The sequence below is a fragment of the Triturus cristatus genome, chromosome 6 (assembly GCF_964204655.1).
Source record: "Triturus cristatus chromosome 6, aTriCri1.1, whole genome shotgun sequence".
Lineage (NCBI taxonomy): Eukaryota > Metazoa > Chordata > Amphibia > Caudata > Salamandridae > Triturus > Triturus cristatus.
In genome coordinates this window covers 1,930,211,780-1,930,230,648 of record NC_140589.1, presented here as the reverse complement: position 1 = coordinate 1,930,230,648, position 18,869 = coordinate 1,930,211,780, and the positions used below count along the sequence as shown (strand labels likewise).

The window sequence follows — 18,869 nt, the reverse complement described above, 5'->3', positions numbered from 1 at the left end:
CCGTCAATGCGGAACCATGAACCCTGACTCTCGCTGTAAAAGGATTGTCTCCTCACACCTGCTTCACCATGGGTATCAGTCAATGTGGAACCCTGAACCCTGACTCACGCCGCGAAAGGAATGTCTCCTAACAAATACTTCTCCATGAGTATCAGTCAATGCGGAACCCTGACTCTCGCCGCAAAAGGAATGTCTCCTCACACCTGCTTCACCATGGGTATCAGTCAATGCAGAACCCTGACTCTCGCCGCGATAGGAATGTCTCCTCAGTGTGGCTCAATGATTAGAGCGGCAGACCCTGATGCAGAGGTCTAGCCCGGGACCAGGGTTCAATTCCCCGCCTCAGCGGGTCTTGGGCTTCAAAAAATTCCACGGACCTGATAATTCTCGCCTCGGTGCCTATTCCAATCATGGAGTCCCACTCTGCAACTCTGGGCAATAGCTTGCTTAATCTCCACAACGGCCCCCACAACGCTAAGGATGCCTGGCCTCCACCTTGGGGGTGCCCAGGAGTGGACGCCTCACAGGGAAAGCCAGGATGGGTTCCACAGTGGTATTCGTACAAGCGCCTTGAGACCCTTGCGGGTGTGTAGTGCGCTATACAAGTATCAATTTACATTACATTTACACCTGCTTCACCATGGGTATCATTCAGAGCAGCACCATGAACCCTGACTCTCGCTGTGAAAGGAATGTCTCCTAGGATCTCACCTGGTTCTGGTATGAGTTTGTCAGCTCTTTAGATGGCCTATGTTCCTCTAAGCTGCTGAGTAAGCTCCCACTTTTCCTCTGTGCTCTTCCAGGATACAACAAGCTCATCAAACTGCCCATGTGAAGGAGTAGGATCTGCACATTATGTTACCACCACTTTTTTTCTGATGTTCACACTGGTTTCTGGCTATAGTCAGGCTGGGATCCTGCTAATCAGGGCCACAGCCTCTCTGTTCTCTCTAAACAACTTGGAGTGCATATTAGATGCACTAGTGATTGGATACTGTGGTACCTTATGGGCCCCTAGTATATGGTACCTTAGGTACCAAGGGCATAGGTACTCCACAGGCCTACCAGGGGCTGCAGCATATATTATGCCACCCCTGGGAAGCATTCACAATCTGACACCACAGGCCTGCAACTGCAGTCTGGGTGAGGTAGTGTTAGCACTCCTCACTGAGATATAGGTTCACTATATCTCACCCTGCACACACATTTAAACCTATCAGTCACCCCTAAGGCAGGCCCTATCAATCGTGAGGGCAGGGTGCTTGGTTTCCATGTAAGGGGGTGCCTCTGCCTGAGCAGGGCCCCTCTGCAGCTCTCAGAGTCTATCGCTGTGGCTGTTTGTAAATGCGGTCAAACCATATACTCTTAAGTGCATTATAACCTCCCGGTTAATGCTAACTTTGGAATGGCTGCATCAAAACATGTCGTGTTTGGTGTCAACCGCTTTCGAATCATATCCCCACACCAGTAACTGGTGTGGGAGTATGATCCCACCCTTCTAGAGGGATAGACATGTACCTACTGTAGAAACGCGGTAGAATCCTGAAGAGCCCTGGCAAAACAAAATGGATGCCACCAGTCACAGACACTGGGCTGCCCTCCTGCTGATGACCGAAACTCGCAGTGGAGGAGGCCCAACAATAGGCATCCTGTCTCAGGGAGGTGTGACCACCTCCCAGACAGGATTTAGTGTATTGGGGCTGGATGGGTGCACTCCTAGAGTGCTTTGAAGTCCTGCACTGGGGGAGCAGTAGGCTCCTCTGTGCATATGTCAGTTCAAACCGGCTCAGGAGCTACCTGTCCCTGCTCTGGCGCGAAACTGGACAAAGGGAAGTGGGTGTAACCACCCACTCCCCTGGCCCTCTCATAGGTGGGGTCATAGAGCTAGTCCCTCCCTTCCTTTTAGTATAAGTTAGGGAACCCTTGCCATTGCAAACTAGATATCCCTGGATGATGCTCTGAAGAAGAATCCTGGACCTTCGACGTTCCACTACCTCTGGAAGACGGAAGAATCTCCCTTGGAGTCAAGGAGTGACTTCCCTGCTTGGCAGGCACCAAACTTTGCAATCAACGGTCGCAAACTTTCCTGCTCCCGCCGGAGTCCGAAGTCCCTGCTGCCCAGAAAGAGGATTTCCTGACTTCTCCAAGGCCACTGTGAGTCCCCAGCGACGCTAAGGCATGTGGACCCCACGAGTGACGAGGAATCGCAATCCCTGGGTACCGTGCACTATTTTCGAGTGCAACCCCTTCACGACGTTCTACGAACCTGTGCACTGGACCACGTGTGTTCCAAGCCTCCAGCAGGATTTCCACCGAAGATCAGAGGCCTACCCCATCCCGAGTGATTGTGGGCCCCTGTTCAGTGAATCCTCGTCGCGATCCCTTGCCGGTTGGCTTGTGGGTCCCCAGAAGACTTTTCTACAGTTCCAAAGTGCTCCCCTGGTTGCTTCAGGCATGCCCTGACTTACCCTTGCTGAGTGAGTCCCTCAGACCTTGCTGGTCTGCACCACTGACTTTTTATCCTTTCCACGAGACTTGCTGTTACCAAGGCTTGTTGGCTCCAATCTGATCACCGACACCGCAGTAAGCTGCAGACTTCGTGGGACATGCCGAATCCAGCTCCTGGTTATCGTCGACGCCTCCTGGACCTCGTGGCTGAAGAGTCAAGACACCCATGATCACCTGAAATCACCCGACGGCGGTGGGCATCCGCCTTCCTTGCCCCAGGTCACTGCCAAGTGACTTTGAACACTGTCCCCTCTGCTTTCAGGTCTTCCTCCTTCTGAATCCAGCCTTGGATTCCACCGGACACTTCTCCTGTCTTCACAAGCAGCAAGTCTTCTTTGGCTCCCATTGAAAACGACGCCGCGACCCGACACCAAAAGACACCTATGCACTCGGCTTCCCTGGGTGAGGTAACTCCAGCACTACGGTACTCCTGTGTGTGTTGGCTCTAGAACTACTTACCCTGTAAGTGATTTGCTTGTAGACTCTCCCGAAATATCCTAAAACTCTAAATTTCCAACCGCGACTTGCTCCATAGAAGTCAATGAGATCCGCGGCTGTGTTCTCACACTGCATGCGTCTCCCGTGGGTCCTTTACTTACCTGCCTTGGGTGGATTAGTGAGGCCCCAGCGCTTCTGAAGGCCCTAGGCCTTGTCTCCTCGCAAGTCGTTATTTCTAAGTCTCTTTTTTAGTATATGGTCTGGTACGCCCCTAGGGCCCCAGCCATATTTGTGCTTAATTTATTGTGAAACGTTGATTTGTGCATATGTTCCTGACTTCTAATCACATAAAGAGATTAGTAGAGTGTGTCTAGAAATAAATACATATATCTTTGATATATATACCTGTGTGGCGTCCTTTCATTTGGTAATTCAAGAGCTTATAAGGTAAAACAAGCTGCTTTACATTCCTCAGAGACTTAGCCTGAAGGCTGCTCTCCACAGCTACCACTAGGATAGCTTTCTTTAAAAGGTTGTCTTAAACCTATCTACCATAAGAGTCGAATTGGACTGGTGCAAGGTGGCCACTTTAACTAGTGACCAGCATATGCTAGGCCAACTTCTCACATTGGTGGGCAGCGCGTGGGATTCCAGCTTGCCATTGTTTTACCAGAAAATCTCTATTTGAATTACTAACTGAAAACCACTAAAGGTACTCAAGGTACATATAAAGTCAAGCTTAGTATCAACAAGTTCTACTGAACTTAGAGCTGTTTGTGAAGGGATAGCTCACCCTTGCTACAGCTCAAGCTAGGATCAGTAGGTCACAAACTAGTGTAGGTAGTACAACACTGCACAACACTAGAATGTCCTTAAGGGATGGAACCAGTGGGTCCACTCAGCCTCAGTATAAGGACATGACCTTCTTTGACTTGAAGGCCATGTGTGTTGCAAGACACCTGAAGCTAGGACAGAGTCCCTCCACACTTCAATTGATAGATATGTTGACCACAGATGACCTTAGGCTAGCTCTAGGAGCTAGGGGGTCTGAATCAAGGGGTGGGTCAGCCATAGTCTCTGGGTCAGATGATGAAAATCAAGATGACCTGGACTCTGTGGTTGAAGGGCCAGATCCACAAGGGTCTGAAAAGGACAGAGGAATTCTCCCTAAGAGAACTGACAGAGTGGAGGAAAGGCCTAGGTCCCTTTCTAAGGAGTCTGACCACTCCTATCACTCTGGCAGAGAATCTGTCCACCAGAGGAGCTCATACTTTCCTAGAAGGGAGACCTCCTCTGAAAGAATGTACAAACTGCTGCAGTATGAGGAAGCAAGATTTGCCCTCAAAACCAAGCAGTTGGCATTAGATAGAGAAGCCTTTGAGCTCCAGAGAGCTTCTAGAAGAGAGGGGTTAGAACCCCCTGGTGGCAGCAACAGTGTCCCTAGAGTCAGAGAATATATTCCAGACCATAGGAACCTGAGCAAGGTTGTTCCTTCCTACCAGAGTGGGGATGATATCCGCAAGTGGATAACTGCTATGGAAAGGGCCTGTAGAGTACAGCAGGTCCCCCAACAGCAGTGAGCAGCAATCGTGTGGCTCTCCTTTTCAGATACAGGTAGAGACAAGCTCCTCACTGTTAGAGAAGAGGATGCTGATGACTATGAAGTCCTGAAGAGTGCACTGATAGATGGGTTTGGCTTAACCACTGAGCAGTACAGGTTGAAGTTCAGAGACACCCAGAAGGCACAGAACCAGGACTGGACTGACTTTGTAGATTGTGCAACCAAGGCTCTGGATGGTTGGCTGGTTGGCAGTAGAGTTACTGATTTTAAGGGATTGTATAATCTTATGATGAGAGAACAGATCCTTAATAATTGCCAGAACCAGTTGTTGCATCAATACCTGGTGGACTCAGATCTGACCTCTCCCCAAGAATTGGGAAAGAAGGCAGACAAGTGGGTCAGAACAAGGGTGAGGCAGAAAACCCAGAACCAAGGGGGTTATACAAAGAAGCAGGATTCTAAGGGATCTGAGAAAGGTGGGGATAAGTCAAAAGACCAGAAGTTTTCACAAGGGCCCCAAAAATCTGCACCTGGTGGGGAGTCACAATCCAACAAGGGAAAAGGCCAAAAGAAGCACTGGTGCAAATTCTGTAAACAGAAAGGGCACTGGACTTCTGATTGTAACAAGTCCAAAGACCAAACCACCACTCCTGCCCCTAAGGCAACTGTTCCCCCCTAGTTCTCATACTGGTGGAGGTGGTACTTAGAATAAGGGTGTAGTAGGGTTGACCCTGGGTTCTTAAGTGGACTCTGGCCTAGTCAGTGTACCCACTCAGGCATTGCTGGTTTGTGATGAAGACATTGATATGTCCTTCCTAGTGAGCCCCAGTAACCTGGGCAAATACAAACAGCAGCCTGTAATAAATGGCAAACAGGTTTTGGCATTCAGGGACACAGGTGCTAGTGTCACCATGGTGGCAGAGGATCTTGTGGACCCTGGACAGATCATCCTGGGTGAAATGTACCAGGTGACCAATGCAAGCAATGTCAGGACCAACCATAGTCTGGCAGTTGTGAATTTCTCCTGGGGAGGGGTAACTGGCCTCAAAAAAGTAGTAGTCAGTGCAGACCTCCCTGTAGAATGTCTATTGTGCAATGATCTAGAAACTTCATCCTGGTCTTTAGTAGAGTTATGGACTCATGCAGAGATTTTGGGCATCCCTGCAGAGGTATTTGATGTGAACAGGTCACAGGCCAAAATGCAGAACACTGAACCAGCTCTGGATCCTGAAACTATGGACCAGGTGTTTCCCAAGAGGAGCAATAGGGTTAAGGCAGTGCCTTCCCCTCTGTCTCAGATCACAGATTCACCTCTTGAGGGAGGAGAAGCAGATCCTGAAGAAGGAACTACCCCAGAGGGACTTGAGCCTGATCAGGTTGAGTTCTTGGGGGCAGGGGGGCCTTCTAGGGAAGATCTGAGTAAGGAGAAACAGTGCTGCCCCTCTCTTGAACCCCTCAGACAGCAGGCTGCTGCTTAGGCTGCTGGGAGTGCTAGTGGCTCCCATAATGTTTATTGGGATGAGGGACTCCTATATTCTGAGGGTAGAGACCCAACCCTTGGAGCCACCAGGAGGTTGGTAAAACCTCAGAGGTTTAGGGGGTTCCTCTTGACCTTAGCACATGATATCCCTTTGGCAGGTCACTTGGGCCAAAACAAGACCTGGGACAGGCTTGTTCCACATTTTCATTAGCCACATATGGCAGAAGACACCAAGGAGTTTTGTCGCTCCTGTGTCACTTGCCAAGCCAGTGGCAAGTCAGGTGGCACAACGAAGGCCCCCCTGATACCACTACCTGTGGTGGGGGTACCCTTTGAAAGGGTAGGGATTGACATTGTTGGTCCCCTTGACCCTCAAACAGCATCTGGTCACAGATTTATCCTGGTGGTAATGGATCATGCCACCAGGTACCCAGAGGCAATTCCCCTGAGGACCACCACAGCCCCTGTGGTGGCACGAGCCCTCAATGGAGTTTTCTCCAGAGTGGGTTTCCCAAAGGAGGTCATATCTGACAGAGGTACCAACTTCATGTCAGGATATCTAAAAGCAATGTGGAAGGAGTGTGGTGTAACTTACAAATTCACCACCCCCTATTACCCACAATGCAATGGGTTGGTTGAATGTTTCAACAAAACCCTAAAGGGAATGATTAAAGGACTCCCAGAAAAGCTTAGGCAAAAATGGGACCTTCTTCTTCCCTGCCTTCTGTTTGCATACAGAGAGGTTCCACAGAAGGGGGTTGGTTACAGCCCATTTCAACTTCTGTGTGGACATCCTATAAGAGGTCCATTATGTTTGGTGAAGGAGGGCTGGGAGTTGCCTCTCAAACCCCCCAAACAGGATGTGATGGACTATGTACTTGGTCTCTGCTCCAGGATGGCTGAATACATGAAGAAGGCAACCACACACCTGGAGGCCAGCCAAGAATTACAAAAAACTTGGCATGACCAAAAGGCTGTGCTGACTGTGTACCAGCCAGGACAGAAAGTGTGGGTGTTGGAGCCTGTGGCCCCAGCAGTCCTCCAAGACAAGTGGAGTGGCCCCCATACAATAGTTGAGCAGAAGGGAGAAGTCACCTATCTGGTGAATCTTGGAACTCCCAGGAGCCCCCTGAGGGTGCTCCATGTCAACAGATTGAAACCATATGTGGACAGGGCTGACATGGGCTTGCTCATTGCAACTGATGAGGAACAGGAGGAGGAGAGTGACCCTCTCCCTGACCTGCTCTCACAGAACCCTGATGATGGGTCAGTAGATTGTGTTGCTTTGGCAAGCAGCCTCACTGACCATCAGCAAACTGAGTGCAGACACGTTCTGCAGCAGTACAGACATATGTTTAGCCTGACCCCCAGTCAGACTACCTGGTGCACCCATGAGGTGGACACTGGAGACAGTCTGCCTGTCAAAAGTAAAATCTACAGGCAACCTAATCATGTCAGGGACTGTATCAGGACTGAAGTCCAGAAAATGTTGGAGTTAGGTGTGATTAAGCCTTCAGATAGCCCTTGGGCTAGCCCTGTAGTCCTAGTACCCAAACCTCATACCCAGGGCGGTAAGAAAGAAATTAGGTTTTGTGTAGACTACAGAGGCCTCAATGCAGTCACCAGGACTGATGCCTATCCCATACCAAGGGCAGATGAGCTGATTGATACTTTGGCCTCAGCCAACTATCTGAGTACATTTGACCTAACAGCTGGCTACTGGCAGATCAGGTTAGCTGATGATGCAAAAGCCAAAACAGCATTTTCGACCCCTGGTGGGCACTACCACTTTGTGGTGATGCCATTTGGATTGAAGAACACACCTGCCACTTTTCAGAGGTTGGTGAACAAAGTTCTGGCAGGGATGGAAACTTATTGCTCAGCTTATCTAGATGATATTGCTGTCTTTAGTTCCTCCTGGCAGGATCACCTGGTCCACCTCAGAAATGTTTTGGAGGCTCTGCAGAAAGCAGGCCTCACTATCAAGGCCACTAAGTGCCAGATAGGGCAGAGTCAGGTTGTGTACCTGGGCCACCTTGTAGGTGGAGGCCAGGTTCAGCCTTTACAGAGCAAAATCCAAGCCATCATGGAATGGGTTGCTCCAACCACCCAGACACAGGTGAGAGCTTACTTAGGCCTTACTGGGTACTATAGGAGGTTTGTAAAGGGATATGGATCTATAGTGACCCCCTTGAATGATCTTACCTCAAAGAAAATGCCAAAAAGGTTTCAGTGGACAGCTAGCTGTCAGAAGGCATTTGAAGACCTAAAGCAGGCCATGTGCACTGCCCCCATCTTATAGAGTCCAGTCTACACCAAAAGTTCATTGTCCAAACAGATGCTTCTGAGCTGGGTGTCGGAGCTGTACTGTCTCAACTGAATGATGAAGTTCAAGACCAGCCAGCCAGTAGCTTTTACTAGCAGAAGGCTGACCCCAGTTGGTCAGCTATAGAGAGGGAGGCCTTTGCTGTGGTGTGGGCCCTGAAGAAGCTAAGGCCATACTTGTTTGGCACTCACTTCATAGTTCAGACTGACCACAAGCCCCTCCTATGGCTCAAACAGATGAAAGGTGAAAACCCAAAACTTTTAAGGTGGTCCATTTCCCTACAGGGGATGGACTATACAGTGGAAAATAGACCTGGGACCCAACATGCCAATGCAGATGGACTCTCAAGGTATTTCCACTTAGAACACGAAGACTCAACTGGTCAAGGTTAGTTTAGTGTCCCTGCGTATGGAGGTGGGGTTGTGTAGGAGAGTAGGTTCTGCACATTATGTTGCCCCCAATTTTTTTCTGATGTCTACACTGGTTTCTGGCTATAGTCAGGCTGGGACCCTGCTAATCAGGGCCCCAGCCTCTCTGTTCTCTCTAAACAACTTGGAGTACATATTATATGCACTAGTGATTGGATACTGTGGTACCTTATGAGCCCCTAGTATATGGTACCTTAGGTACCAAGGGCATAGGTACTTCACATGCCTACCAGGGGCTGAAGCATGTATTATGCCACCCCTGGGAATCAGACTAAATCTGACACCACAGGCATGCTACTGCAGCCTGGGTGAGGTAGTGTTAGCACTCCTCACTGAGATATATGTTCACTATATCTCACCCTGCCCACACATTTAAAACTATCAGTCACCCCTAAGGCAGGCCCTATCAATCCTGAGGTCAGGGTGCTTGGTTTCCATGTGAGGGGGTGCCTCTTCCTGAGCAGGGCCCCTCTGCAGCTCTCAGAGTCTATTCTCTGGGGCTGTGTGTGAATGCGGTCAAACCATATACACTTAAGTGCATTATAACCTCGCGGTTAATGCTAACTTTGGAATGGCTGCATCAAAACATGTCGTGTTTGGTGTCAAACGCTTTCGAATCATATCCCCACACCAGTAACTGGTGTGGGAGTGTGATCCCACCCTTCTAGAGGGATAGACATGTACCTACTGTGGAAACGCGGTAGAGTGCTTTGAAGTCCTCCACTGGGGGAGCAGTAGGCTCCTCTGTGCATATGTCAGGTCAAACCAGCTCAGGAGCTACCTGTCCCTGCTCTGGCGCGAAACTGGACAAAGGGAAGTGGGTGTAACCACCCACTCCCCTGACCCTCTCATAGGTGGGGTGATAGAGCTAGTCCCTCCCTTCCTTTTAGTATAAGTTAGGGAACCCTTGCCATTGTAAACTAGATATCCCTGGACGACGCTCTGAAGAAGAATCCTGGACCTTCGACGTTCCATTACCTCTGGAAGACGGAAGAATCTCCCTTGGAGTCAAGGAGTGACTCCCCTGCTTGGCAGGCACCAAACTTTGCAATCAACGGTCGCAAACGTTCCCGCTCCCGCCAGAGTCCGAAGTCCCTGCAGCCCAGGAAGAGGATTTCCTGACTTCTCCAAGGCCATCGTGAGTCCCCAGCAATGCTGAGGCAAGTGGACCCCACGAGTGACGAGGAACCGCAATCCATGGGTACCGTGCACTATTTTCGAGTGCAACCCCTTCACGACGTTCTACGAACCTGTGCACTGGACCACGTGTGGTCCAAGCCTCCAGCAGGATTTCCACCGAAGATCAGAGGCCTACACCGTCCCGAGTGACCGTGGGCCCCTGTTGGGTGAATCCTCCCGAGGCGTCTTCGCGATCCCTTGGCAGTTGGCTTGTGGGTCCCCAAAAGACTTTTCTACAGTTCCAAAGGGCTCCCCTGGTTGCTCCAGGCCTGCCCTGACTTACCTTCGCTGGGTAAGTCCCTCAAACCTTGCTGGTCTGCACCGCTGACTTTTTATCCTTTCCACGAGACTTGCTGTTACCAAGGCTTGTTGGCTCCAATCTGGTCACCGACACCGCAGTAAGCTGCAGACTTTGTGGGACACGCCAAATCCAGCTCCTGGTCGTCGTCGACGCCTCCTGGACCTCATGGCTGAACAGTCAAGACACCCGTGATCACTTGAAATCACCCGACGACGTTGGGCATCCATCTTCCTTGCCCCGGGTCACTGCCAAGTGACTTTGAACACTGCCTCCTCTGCTTTCAGGTCTTCCTTCTTCTGAATCCAGCCTTGAATTCCACCGGACACTTCTCCTGTCTTCACAAGCAGCAAGGCTTCTTTGGCTCCCATTGAAAACTACGGCGCGACCCGACGCCAAAAGACACCTATGCACCCGGCTTCCCTGGGTGAGGTAACTCCAGCACTACGGTGCTCCTGTGTGTGTTGGCTCTAGAACTACTTACCCTGTAAGTGACTTGCTTGTAGACTCTCCCGAAGAATCCTAAAACTCTAAATTTCCAACCGCGACTTGCTCCATAGAAGTCAATTGGGATCCGCGGCTGTGTTCTCACCTGCATGCGTCTCCTGTGGGTCCTTTACTTACCTGCCTTGGGTGGATTTGTGAGGCCCCAGCGCTTCTGAAGGCCCTAGGCCTTGTCCCTTTGCAAGTCGTTATCTCTAAGTCTCTTTTTTAGTATATGGCCTGGTACGCCCCTAGGGCCCCAGCCATATTTGTGCTTCTTATTGTGAAATGTTGATTTGTGCATATGTTACTAACTTCTAATCTCATAAAGAGATTAGTAGAGTGTGTCTAGAAATAAACACATATATATTTGATATATATACCTGTGTGGTGTCCTTTCATTTGGTAATTCAAGAGATTATAAGGTAAAACAAGCTGCTTTACATTCCTCTGAGACTTAGCCTGAAGGCTGCTCTCCACAGCTACCACTAGGATAGCTTTCTTTAAAAGGTTGTCTTAAACCAATCTACCATAAGAGTCGAATTGGACTGGTGCAAGGTGGCCACTTTAACTAGTGAACAGCATATACCAAGCCAACTTCTCACACCACGCCTTTTTCCTGCACTGCTGGGTTCCTCAGCAGGTTGAAGGGTATATCTGTTGCCCACCCTGGACAAATATGTGGTCAAAAACAGGTTTACACAGTGGGTTATCTTGTCAGGGCTTGTATTAACCACGGTTAAACAGGCATGTTTACGTGCCAGAACACTAAGAAGAGAGCAAAGGCCCAGGGCTGTATTTGCGAACCCCAGTATGTCACTCTTCCACCACGAAACATGATGCAAGAGTGACACAACAGAGAAAAAATGTATGGAGCCACGCAAGGCCTTCTTGTGCCGCCCTGTGTGGCTTCATAAATCTTGTGTGATATAATGCAGTGCAAATCACTGCTTTGCATTAATCTGCATCAGGGAGGTGTTTACATGGGTGTTGTGTGGGTGGTTCCACGCAACAGCTATGGATTTTGATGCATTCCCAGATTTACAAGAACTGGTAAACCAGGGATTGCACCAAAAAGATAAAAAGGAACAAGGAGAAATATCTCTATTTCTCCTTGTTTTGCCTCTTTCTATGTCTGCTGCATTCTGCAGCAGACATAGAAAGAGGAAAAATCCTCTTGGGATTGTTTTTGGGCAGGATGGTGCCCCTTCCTGCTCAAAAACTATCCTGCATGCAACGCAAGCACCATAGCACCATGGCGCAAGAGTGCTTGCGTTGACACCAGGCAGCTCAATGTGCCGTATTATGTTAAATAGGCGCATTTCTGTCATTTCCCTGTCACGTAGCACAGTAATGTGACTTGCTGCAATGCGTGACTGTGTTTGTGAATAGCACCCCAGTGTAGATACTCCTGGCTCTCAGGTGCCAAAGAAACACAAAGACCTTGTCAAGGCTGAGATGATCTCCTTCAGCAACAAACATCGGGGAATCAAAGGAGCTCAGGTTTCTAAACATGGGAGAAGCAACTCCTGTACCCCTTTGGCGTTGATGACCCGCGCTTGTGAGCTGTAAATGTGTACACGGAGCCGAGCAGGTCTCCTAACAAGGAGGAATCACTCAAGGTGAGAACGGTGCAGCTGGTCTGAGCTGGTGGAAACTTTCTGTAAAGAACTCATGCAGAGTTTGCAAGGTGTCCAGATGGATACGTAACTTGTACCCAGCCTTTAGGGGTTTTACTTTGGTGCATCTGGTTAAATCTTTCTGGGGGCACAGAGTGTTTGAGAGGAGAACATTATCAAATTTTAAAACTGGTTTGTTTTCTAAATACATCAATTCCTCTCCCCTCAGACTGTCCGGCAATAAGTTCAGTGCGGCTGGCGTAGTGAAGATGGGATCGCTGACTAAAGTAGACCTCTGACCAGACCAGGTTGGTTCATCTTTCCTTTAGATCTCTCAAGTATGTTCTTTTACATGTGTCATGGACAAGATGCATCCCACACTTGTATGCCAGACCCAGGAACAGATGCAGCTCTAGGTGAGCACAGGCCCTCGTCAGCCCAGACTCTGGAGATCCAGAGATTACAAGGAAGAACCCAGAATGAGGTCTCACCTACACATGGTGTTGCTTCAAAGGGGACCCTGCAACTGAAGACAGGCTGCTCTCAATGATGTACAACAATAACAGGCACACTTACAATACCATGCAGAGCTTTCGTCTCTACCAACTGACGGTAAAAGGTGGGTTTTTCACCAGGAGAACCAGCTTCCCCACAGCCTCTGTTCACGCCGTACTTATTGGGTGGTGTGTTGGCAGAGGACCGCAGGGGTCTGGGGGGGATAGATGTCCACCGGTAATCTGCCATCCATATTGAACGCTACAGTGGGCGTGTTTTGGGGTTACTGCTCATCGCCCTCTCTGGGGTCCTTCTGTCCTCTGGGTCCAGATCCAGATTATAGTTTCCAATCCCTGTAAGGCCAGCACCCCTCCCTCTCCGGTCAGCACCTCTCATCATGTGTGGTGCACACGCACTGTGTTTACATCTACCGCTGTGTGGTGCTGAGCAGAGAAAGGGTCTCACTCGGAGTAAACATATACAATGCGTCTGTTATAAACCCAGAACAAGGGTGAGACATTAACAGTGCGAGATGACCGTGAAGACAGCAGTGTGATTAGTTAAACACACAGATGACAGACAAAGCCCACAGGAACAGTGGTGTTTACATAGACTAACAGGACATCCGGGAGCCAGCTCTGCCTGGAGCAAGGAGGGGCCCCTGAGAGTTCAGAGGGAGACCCTGTGCTCTGCTTCAGCCTTGGTACATGCGGTGCCATCTCCTTGCAGAATGTGTGCAGAATACGCACATGTTATCTGTTCAAAGACTACCTCATGGAGGTTGTCGCATTCGAAGTAGGTGTGTAAGTTATAGTCACCGGCGTGCTGTTGACTGCACATGTATAGTGAAAGTCAGACTTTGCTGGGGGGTGGGGGGAAAGAGTCTTGTGTGTTCATAGTGGGCACTGTGACCCTTCCGTCCACAAGTACCATGCTTCATGTGACTGTATGTTCATTCTCCTCGTGGTCAAACCTTTTATCATCTCCTCGAAGCTGGGCCACGTACACTGGTGGGCTTTGACCATGGACATGGAGAGGTATGTACATCCATGGGCATGGAGAGGTGGGGTATATTCATGGACAAGGACTTGTAGGTGCAGCCATGGACATAAACAGGTATGGTGCAGCAATGGGCATGGAGAGGGGGGTAGATACATGGGCATGTACCGGTGGGGTGGATCAATGAGGCTATAAGTGTGGACAGTATGGTGGGTTGGTGCTCTTACGATCTAGAGATCATTCAATGTCCCTACGATGCAGTGGAGTGGCGAGGGCACCTTTGGTACAGGCCACTCACAGTTAGAATGCTACTGTACACTCTCACATGTACCAGGAGGATGCTATGACCCTGTGCTAGCTTCACGCCAGACCGGCGTGTGGAGATTCCTACTCTCATATTCCTGCCTTGGTGTTCTGTTGCAAGAGAAAGGATTCAACATCATACACATGAGGGAAGTATTCCACTGAAGTGTAGTTGGTATTAGCGTACCTGAACTACTGCCAGCCGTTCTATGTACACCACCACGGCTGACGTGGTCAGCGGTGAAGTTGTCTGCCTCAGCCCATGGTCCTGTCGTACCTGCAGCCAGGTGCAGCATCAAGTGTAGTGGCTGATGGTCCGGCTTGTTTGTACTCATGACCTAAGGACCGTCCTTGAGAACAGGGAGGGCCGGGGGGGGGGGGGGGGGGGGTCAGCCGTGGTTACAGGTACCTCTCGGGTGCTGATTATTAATCGCACCTATTTCCAAGCGCTGTGGCTCTCTTGAGGTGCTCTGGCTGTGAGTTTCTTTCTCCTGGCAGATGCTGGGCTGCTGGTTTGGGATTACCACTCAGAGGATGTGGTAAATGTGTGTGTTAAATCTGAGAAATCCTGCTCAGTGTGTTGGTCATTGTTGCTTTGTGTTCTTTAATGTAAGTTATAGTTTTTCTTTTTATTTTAAACCTGTTCCTGGTTTTTTATATATAAAACTTTCTTCACTTCTCTCTTCGTTGTTGCAGAATTTAATGTTGGTGACCCAGATAAAGAACTAGTTCACTTAGACGTACATTAGCTAACTTTGAAAAACACACGAGCTCTACATTGAAGGAGAAGATATCAGATTTACTGGCTTTGAAGGGACCTGCGTTATCCTTAAAACATAAATTCATGGACTGGGCTGGACCTTTATGTGGCTTGAGGAGGTTCTCCGGCCCCGCAGTATAATCCAAACCCTACACTTGACACCACGATCCGAGGATCTCGACTCCAAAGAGCTTCTTTAGACGAACCCCAGGACAGACACTGGATTCAGGGTACCAAACAAAGAGTGATGTGTCTGGAGCTGATGTCCCCCTCAGAGTGAGAGGGATGGAAGGGTCTCCTCGCACCCATCCACCGCCCGTGGTCATGGCTTCCATGGAAGACAGTAATGGAGATATCCAAGTTTCTCAAAATATTCATTGCATCTCGCATGTTTTCTGCATTGTTCGGAGATACAGAGATCAATAGTTCTTTGGAGAGTTTTAAAGTTGGAAAAGGTGTGGTATAAGGATACACAATCTACTGTAAAATCTGCATTTTGTTTCTGGTATTCATTTGTTGGACACATTGGTCCTTACTGAAGCAAGCAGGTATTCTTGGCTTCCATCCTTCATTGTTTCCTCAGCATGGTGGGGTGGTATTCTCTATGAATTTTCCCCCTCCATTTATTTAAGTTCACATTTTGGTTTAGCGCCTCACGACCTGGTTCAGATATCAGCGCGCTTTGTGGGCGGAAGTACCAGTAGAGATGGATGTCTTATGCTGATTCAGCACCTGAGAGGTGTTTTGAACACAGAGAAGGGGAGATGAGTGAAGGCAGAGGGAAGGGGAGCCCATGTGAGCTATGATTGTTAAACATGTTCTGAGCTCCAGGGAATGTTGTGTATGACCACGTCACACTCAGCGATACTTCCAACTTCCAGCTACGTCATCACTTTCGTCTGTGATACCACATGTTTGCAGAGCATGCTATTATAAAATATTAGATAATATGTTTTGTGAAATAAATGGAGTTGAATAAATGTATTTACAAGCTATGTTTCATGCTGTTGATGCAACCACTTACAACAAGATAATGCAGATGATCATTACACGTTTATTGAACCATATAGAACTTAAAATTAACTGCTGTTAATCCCTTGTACACTTCCTATTCATTTACAAAATATTTTGAACCAGCTTCACATTTTCAAGTTTCACACAGAAATGATTTAGTGCAGCAAATAAGAACCTTTGATAACAATCCAGGAACTCACAGCAGCATGACCCTGATCTGCCCTGAGACTGGCAAAGAAGTAAAGGTAGTTTCAAGGGTTACCCTAAGAGTTGACTCACTGCTTTACATGTCCTTGAGTAAAGAAAAGTAAAGGTAGTTTCAAGGGTTACCCTGAGAGATGACTCACTGCTCTATATGTCCTGCAGTACACTGATGTAAAGATAGTTTCAAGGGTTACCTGAGAGATGACTCACTGCTCTACATGTCCTTCAGTACAGCGATGTAAAGATAGTTTCAGTGGTTACCCTGAGAGATGACTCACTGCTCTACATGTCCTTTGGTAGAGTAAAGATAGTTTCAAGGGTTACCTGAGAGATGACTCACTGCTCTACATGTCCTTTAGTACAGTAAAGTAAAGATAGTTTCAAGGGTTACCTGAGAGATGACTCATTGTTCTACATGTCCTTCAGTACAGAAAAGTAAAGATAGTTTCAAAGGTTACCCTGAGAGTTGACTCACTGGTTTACATGTCCTGCAGTACACTGATGTAAAGATAGTTTCAAGGGTTACCCCGAGACATGACTCACTGCTCTACATGTCCTTCAGTGCAGCAAAGTAAAGGTAGTTTCAAGGGTTACCATGAGAGATGACTTACTGGTTTACATGTCCTGCAGCACACTGATGTAAAGATAGTTTCAAGGGTTGCCCTGAGAGCTGACTCACTGCTCTACATGTCCTCCAGTACACTCCTGTAAAGATAGTTTCAAGGGTTACCCTGAGAGATGACTTGTTCACTGCTCTACATGGCCTTCAGTACGGTGATGCAAAGGTAGTCTCAAGGGTTACCCTGAGAGATGACTTGCTGCTCTACATGTCCTTCAGTACACTCATGTAAAGATACTTTCAAGGGTTACCCTGAGAGATGACTCGGTCGCTGCTCTACATGGCCTTCAGTGTGGTGATGTAAAGGTAGTCTCAAGGGTTACCCTGAGAGATGAATTCCTGCTCTACATGTCCTTCAGTATGGCGATGTAAAGGTAGTTTCAAGGGTTACCCTGAGAGATGCCTCGGTCGCTGCTCTACATGGCCTTCAGTACGGTGATGTAAAGGTAGTCTCAAGGGTTACCCCGAGAGATGACTTGCTGCTTTACATGTCCTTCAGTACTGTGGTAAATATTCTATTACCTGGACTGAATTTCATACGGAGTCTTAAATAAAATAGCTCAGAATAATAAGAGGCAGAATCCGTGGTATAAGAGGTTTCTGAATGGGCTTTATTCCAAAATGGCCGACTCGAGTCGCGGCCTTCAGGTTCCGTCACCACGAGGGTTCAGGAAGTGAAGTACATACTTTATTGACAGGAAATTGCTTTTATAGAACATACTTTACAATGAAACCAATGTAGAAGGCGTAACAATTGATAAGAGAAACGATACTGTAAGTGCGTAACCGAAAATGGGCGTAATAAGGAGTAAAAAGAAACATGATTGGTTATGATGTTATGCATAGGTGGATCTATAAGATAATACTTGGCATAGATGCGCGCGCAGCGGCATGACGTGTAATTGACGTGTAACTAGGGGGTGAAGGGGACTTGACATTTAGCTCTACATGTGGAGACAAAAAGTCTGGGGGGTCAAGTCAACCTAATCCCAAATCATATCTAACATCCTATGTTTAAAGAACTATGTTATCCACAAGGAAGGACTCTCGGACAGAATCTATTCTATACTGACTGTGAGTGCGTGTACAAGCGTCTAAGTGTCTATATGAGATGCAAGGGGCAGAAACTTTCCATGGTAACAGGGCTATGAATTACTTGCATGAAGACAGCGAGGCCGGGCCCTTTTGCTCGGTAGCTGGAAGAATGTTTACTTAAACTACTAGACAGGAATGCATCGGCTGAGGAGCAAAGTAGATAATTCGAAGGTGAAATACGGTTTCTTGGCAGGCAGGCAAAACTGGCCGAGGCAGGCACCGTTAGCCGCACAGGGAGTAGGACAAAGATCATGGATACAGATACGAGCTCAAGCTGAAGCTGTCAGAGGCAGAGAGCAGGGAAAGGCTTGAGGACAGAATCGGGCCTACTCGCCTGAACTGTAAAAATGGAGTAACTGAGCCATATAAAGTCGGTGGCCTTTCATACTTAGGAAGCGAATATCCAGCCCATTGATGGCGGATCTGACAGAGGACATGTTGATGGTGGACGCACATGTGTTTGCGTCTTCGAAACTGGAACTGGAGGGAACATACATGTGTTTGTAACATGCACATAGAACCGTTGGGGTCCAAGATAGGGGACATAACTGATCAGGAAAATCCACATTTCCACATTCCCTCCTTGTCCCCTACTTGCCCATCAAGAAACATCAATCTTCATTAGTCCATCGATTTGCTCATGGAGCATCATTTCTTCTTCTTTCTTCTTCCGGGATTTTGAACGAAAACCTTGATGTGGAATACACAATGTGGCACACAGACCACAAATCGCTGGTCCACATTGCAGGCATAAGCAGCAACTGAATAGTATAAGAAGGCCAATACCTAGGAAGGACAGAACTCTCCATCCCCAGGCTGATATCACACTCCAAAACCACCCGGACCACGTCCAAGTGCCTGGATTCTCGTGTATCTGGCTCACAATCTTATGAAGGCGTGTTATAGCTTTATATACAGATGGCGAATTTTCTGGTATGAATATGCAGCAGCTGGATCCGATGACCCTACAAGCTCCGCCCCTATCGGCCAGGATGACGTCAAGGACAAGACGATTCTGGAGAACAACAATTCTCATCACCGATTGTTCCTCTGTCAAATT

At 48.4% G+C, this 18,869-nt stretch overlaps 1 protein-coding gene across 1 annotated transcript in view; it reads left to right on the top strand.

Annotated features, from left to right (window-relative positions):
- Positions 1–15,872, top strand: part of LOC146822514 (NACHT, LRR and PYD domains-containing protein 3-like) — a 326,776-nt gene extending 310,904 nt beyond the window's left edge. Inside the window, exons 12-13 of the mRNA XM_085613632.1 lie at positions 12,550–12,628; positions 14,814–15,872. Of these exons, the coding sequence (XP_085469758.1) occupies positions 12,550–12,619 (70 nt within the window). The 3' untranslated portion in view covers positions 12,620–12,628; positions 14,814–15,872. The remainder of the gene's footprint in view (positions 1–12,549; positions 12,629–14,813) is intronic.
- The last annotated feature ends 2,997 nt before the right edge of the window (positions 15,873–18,869 follow it).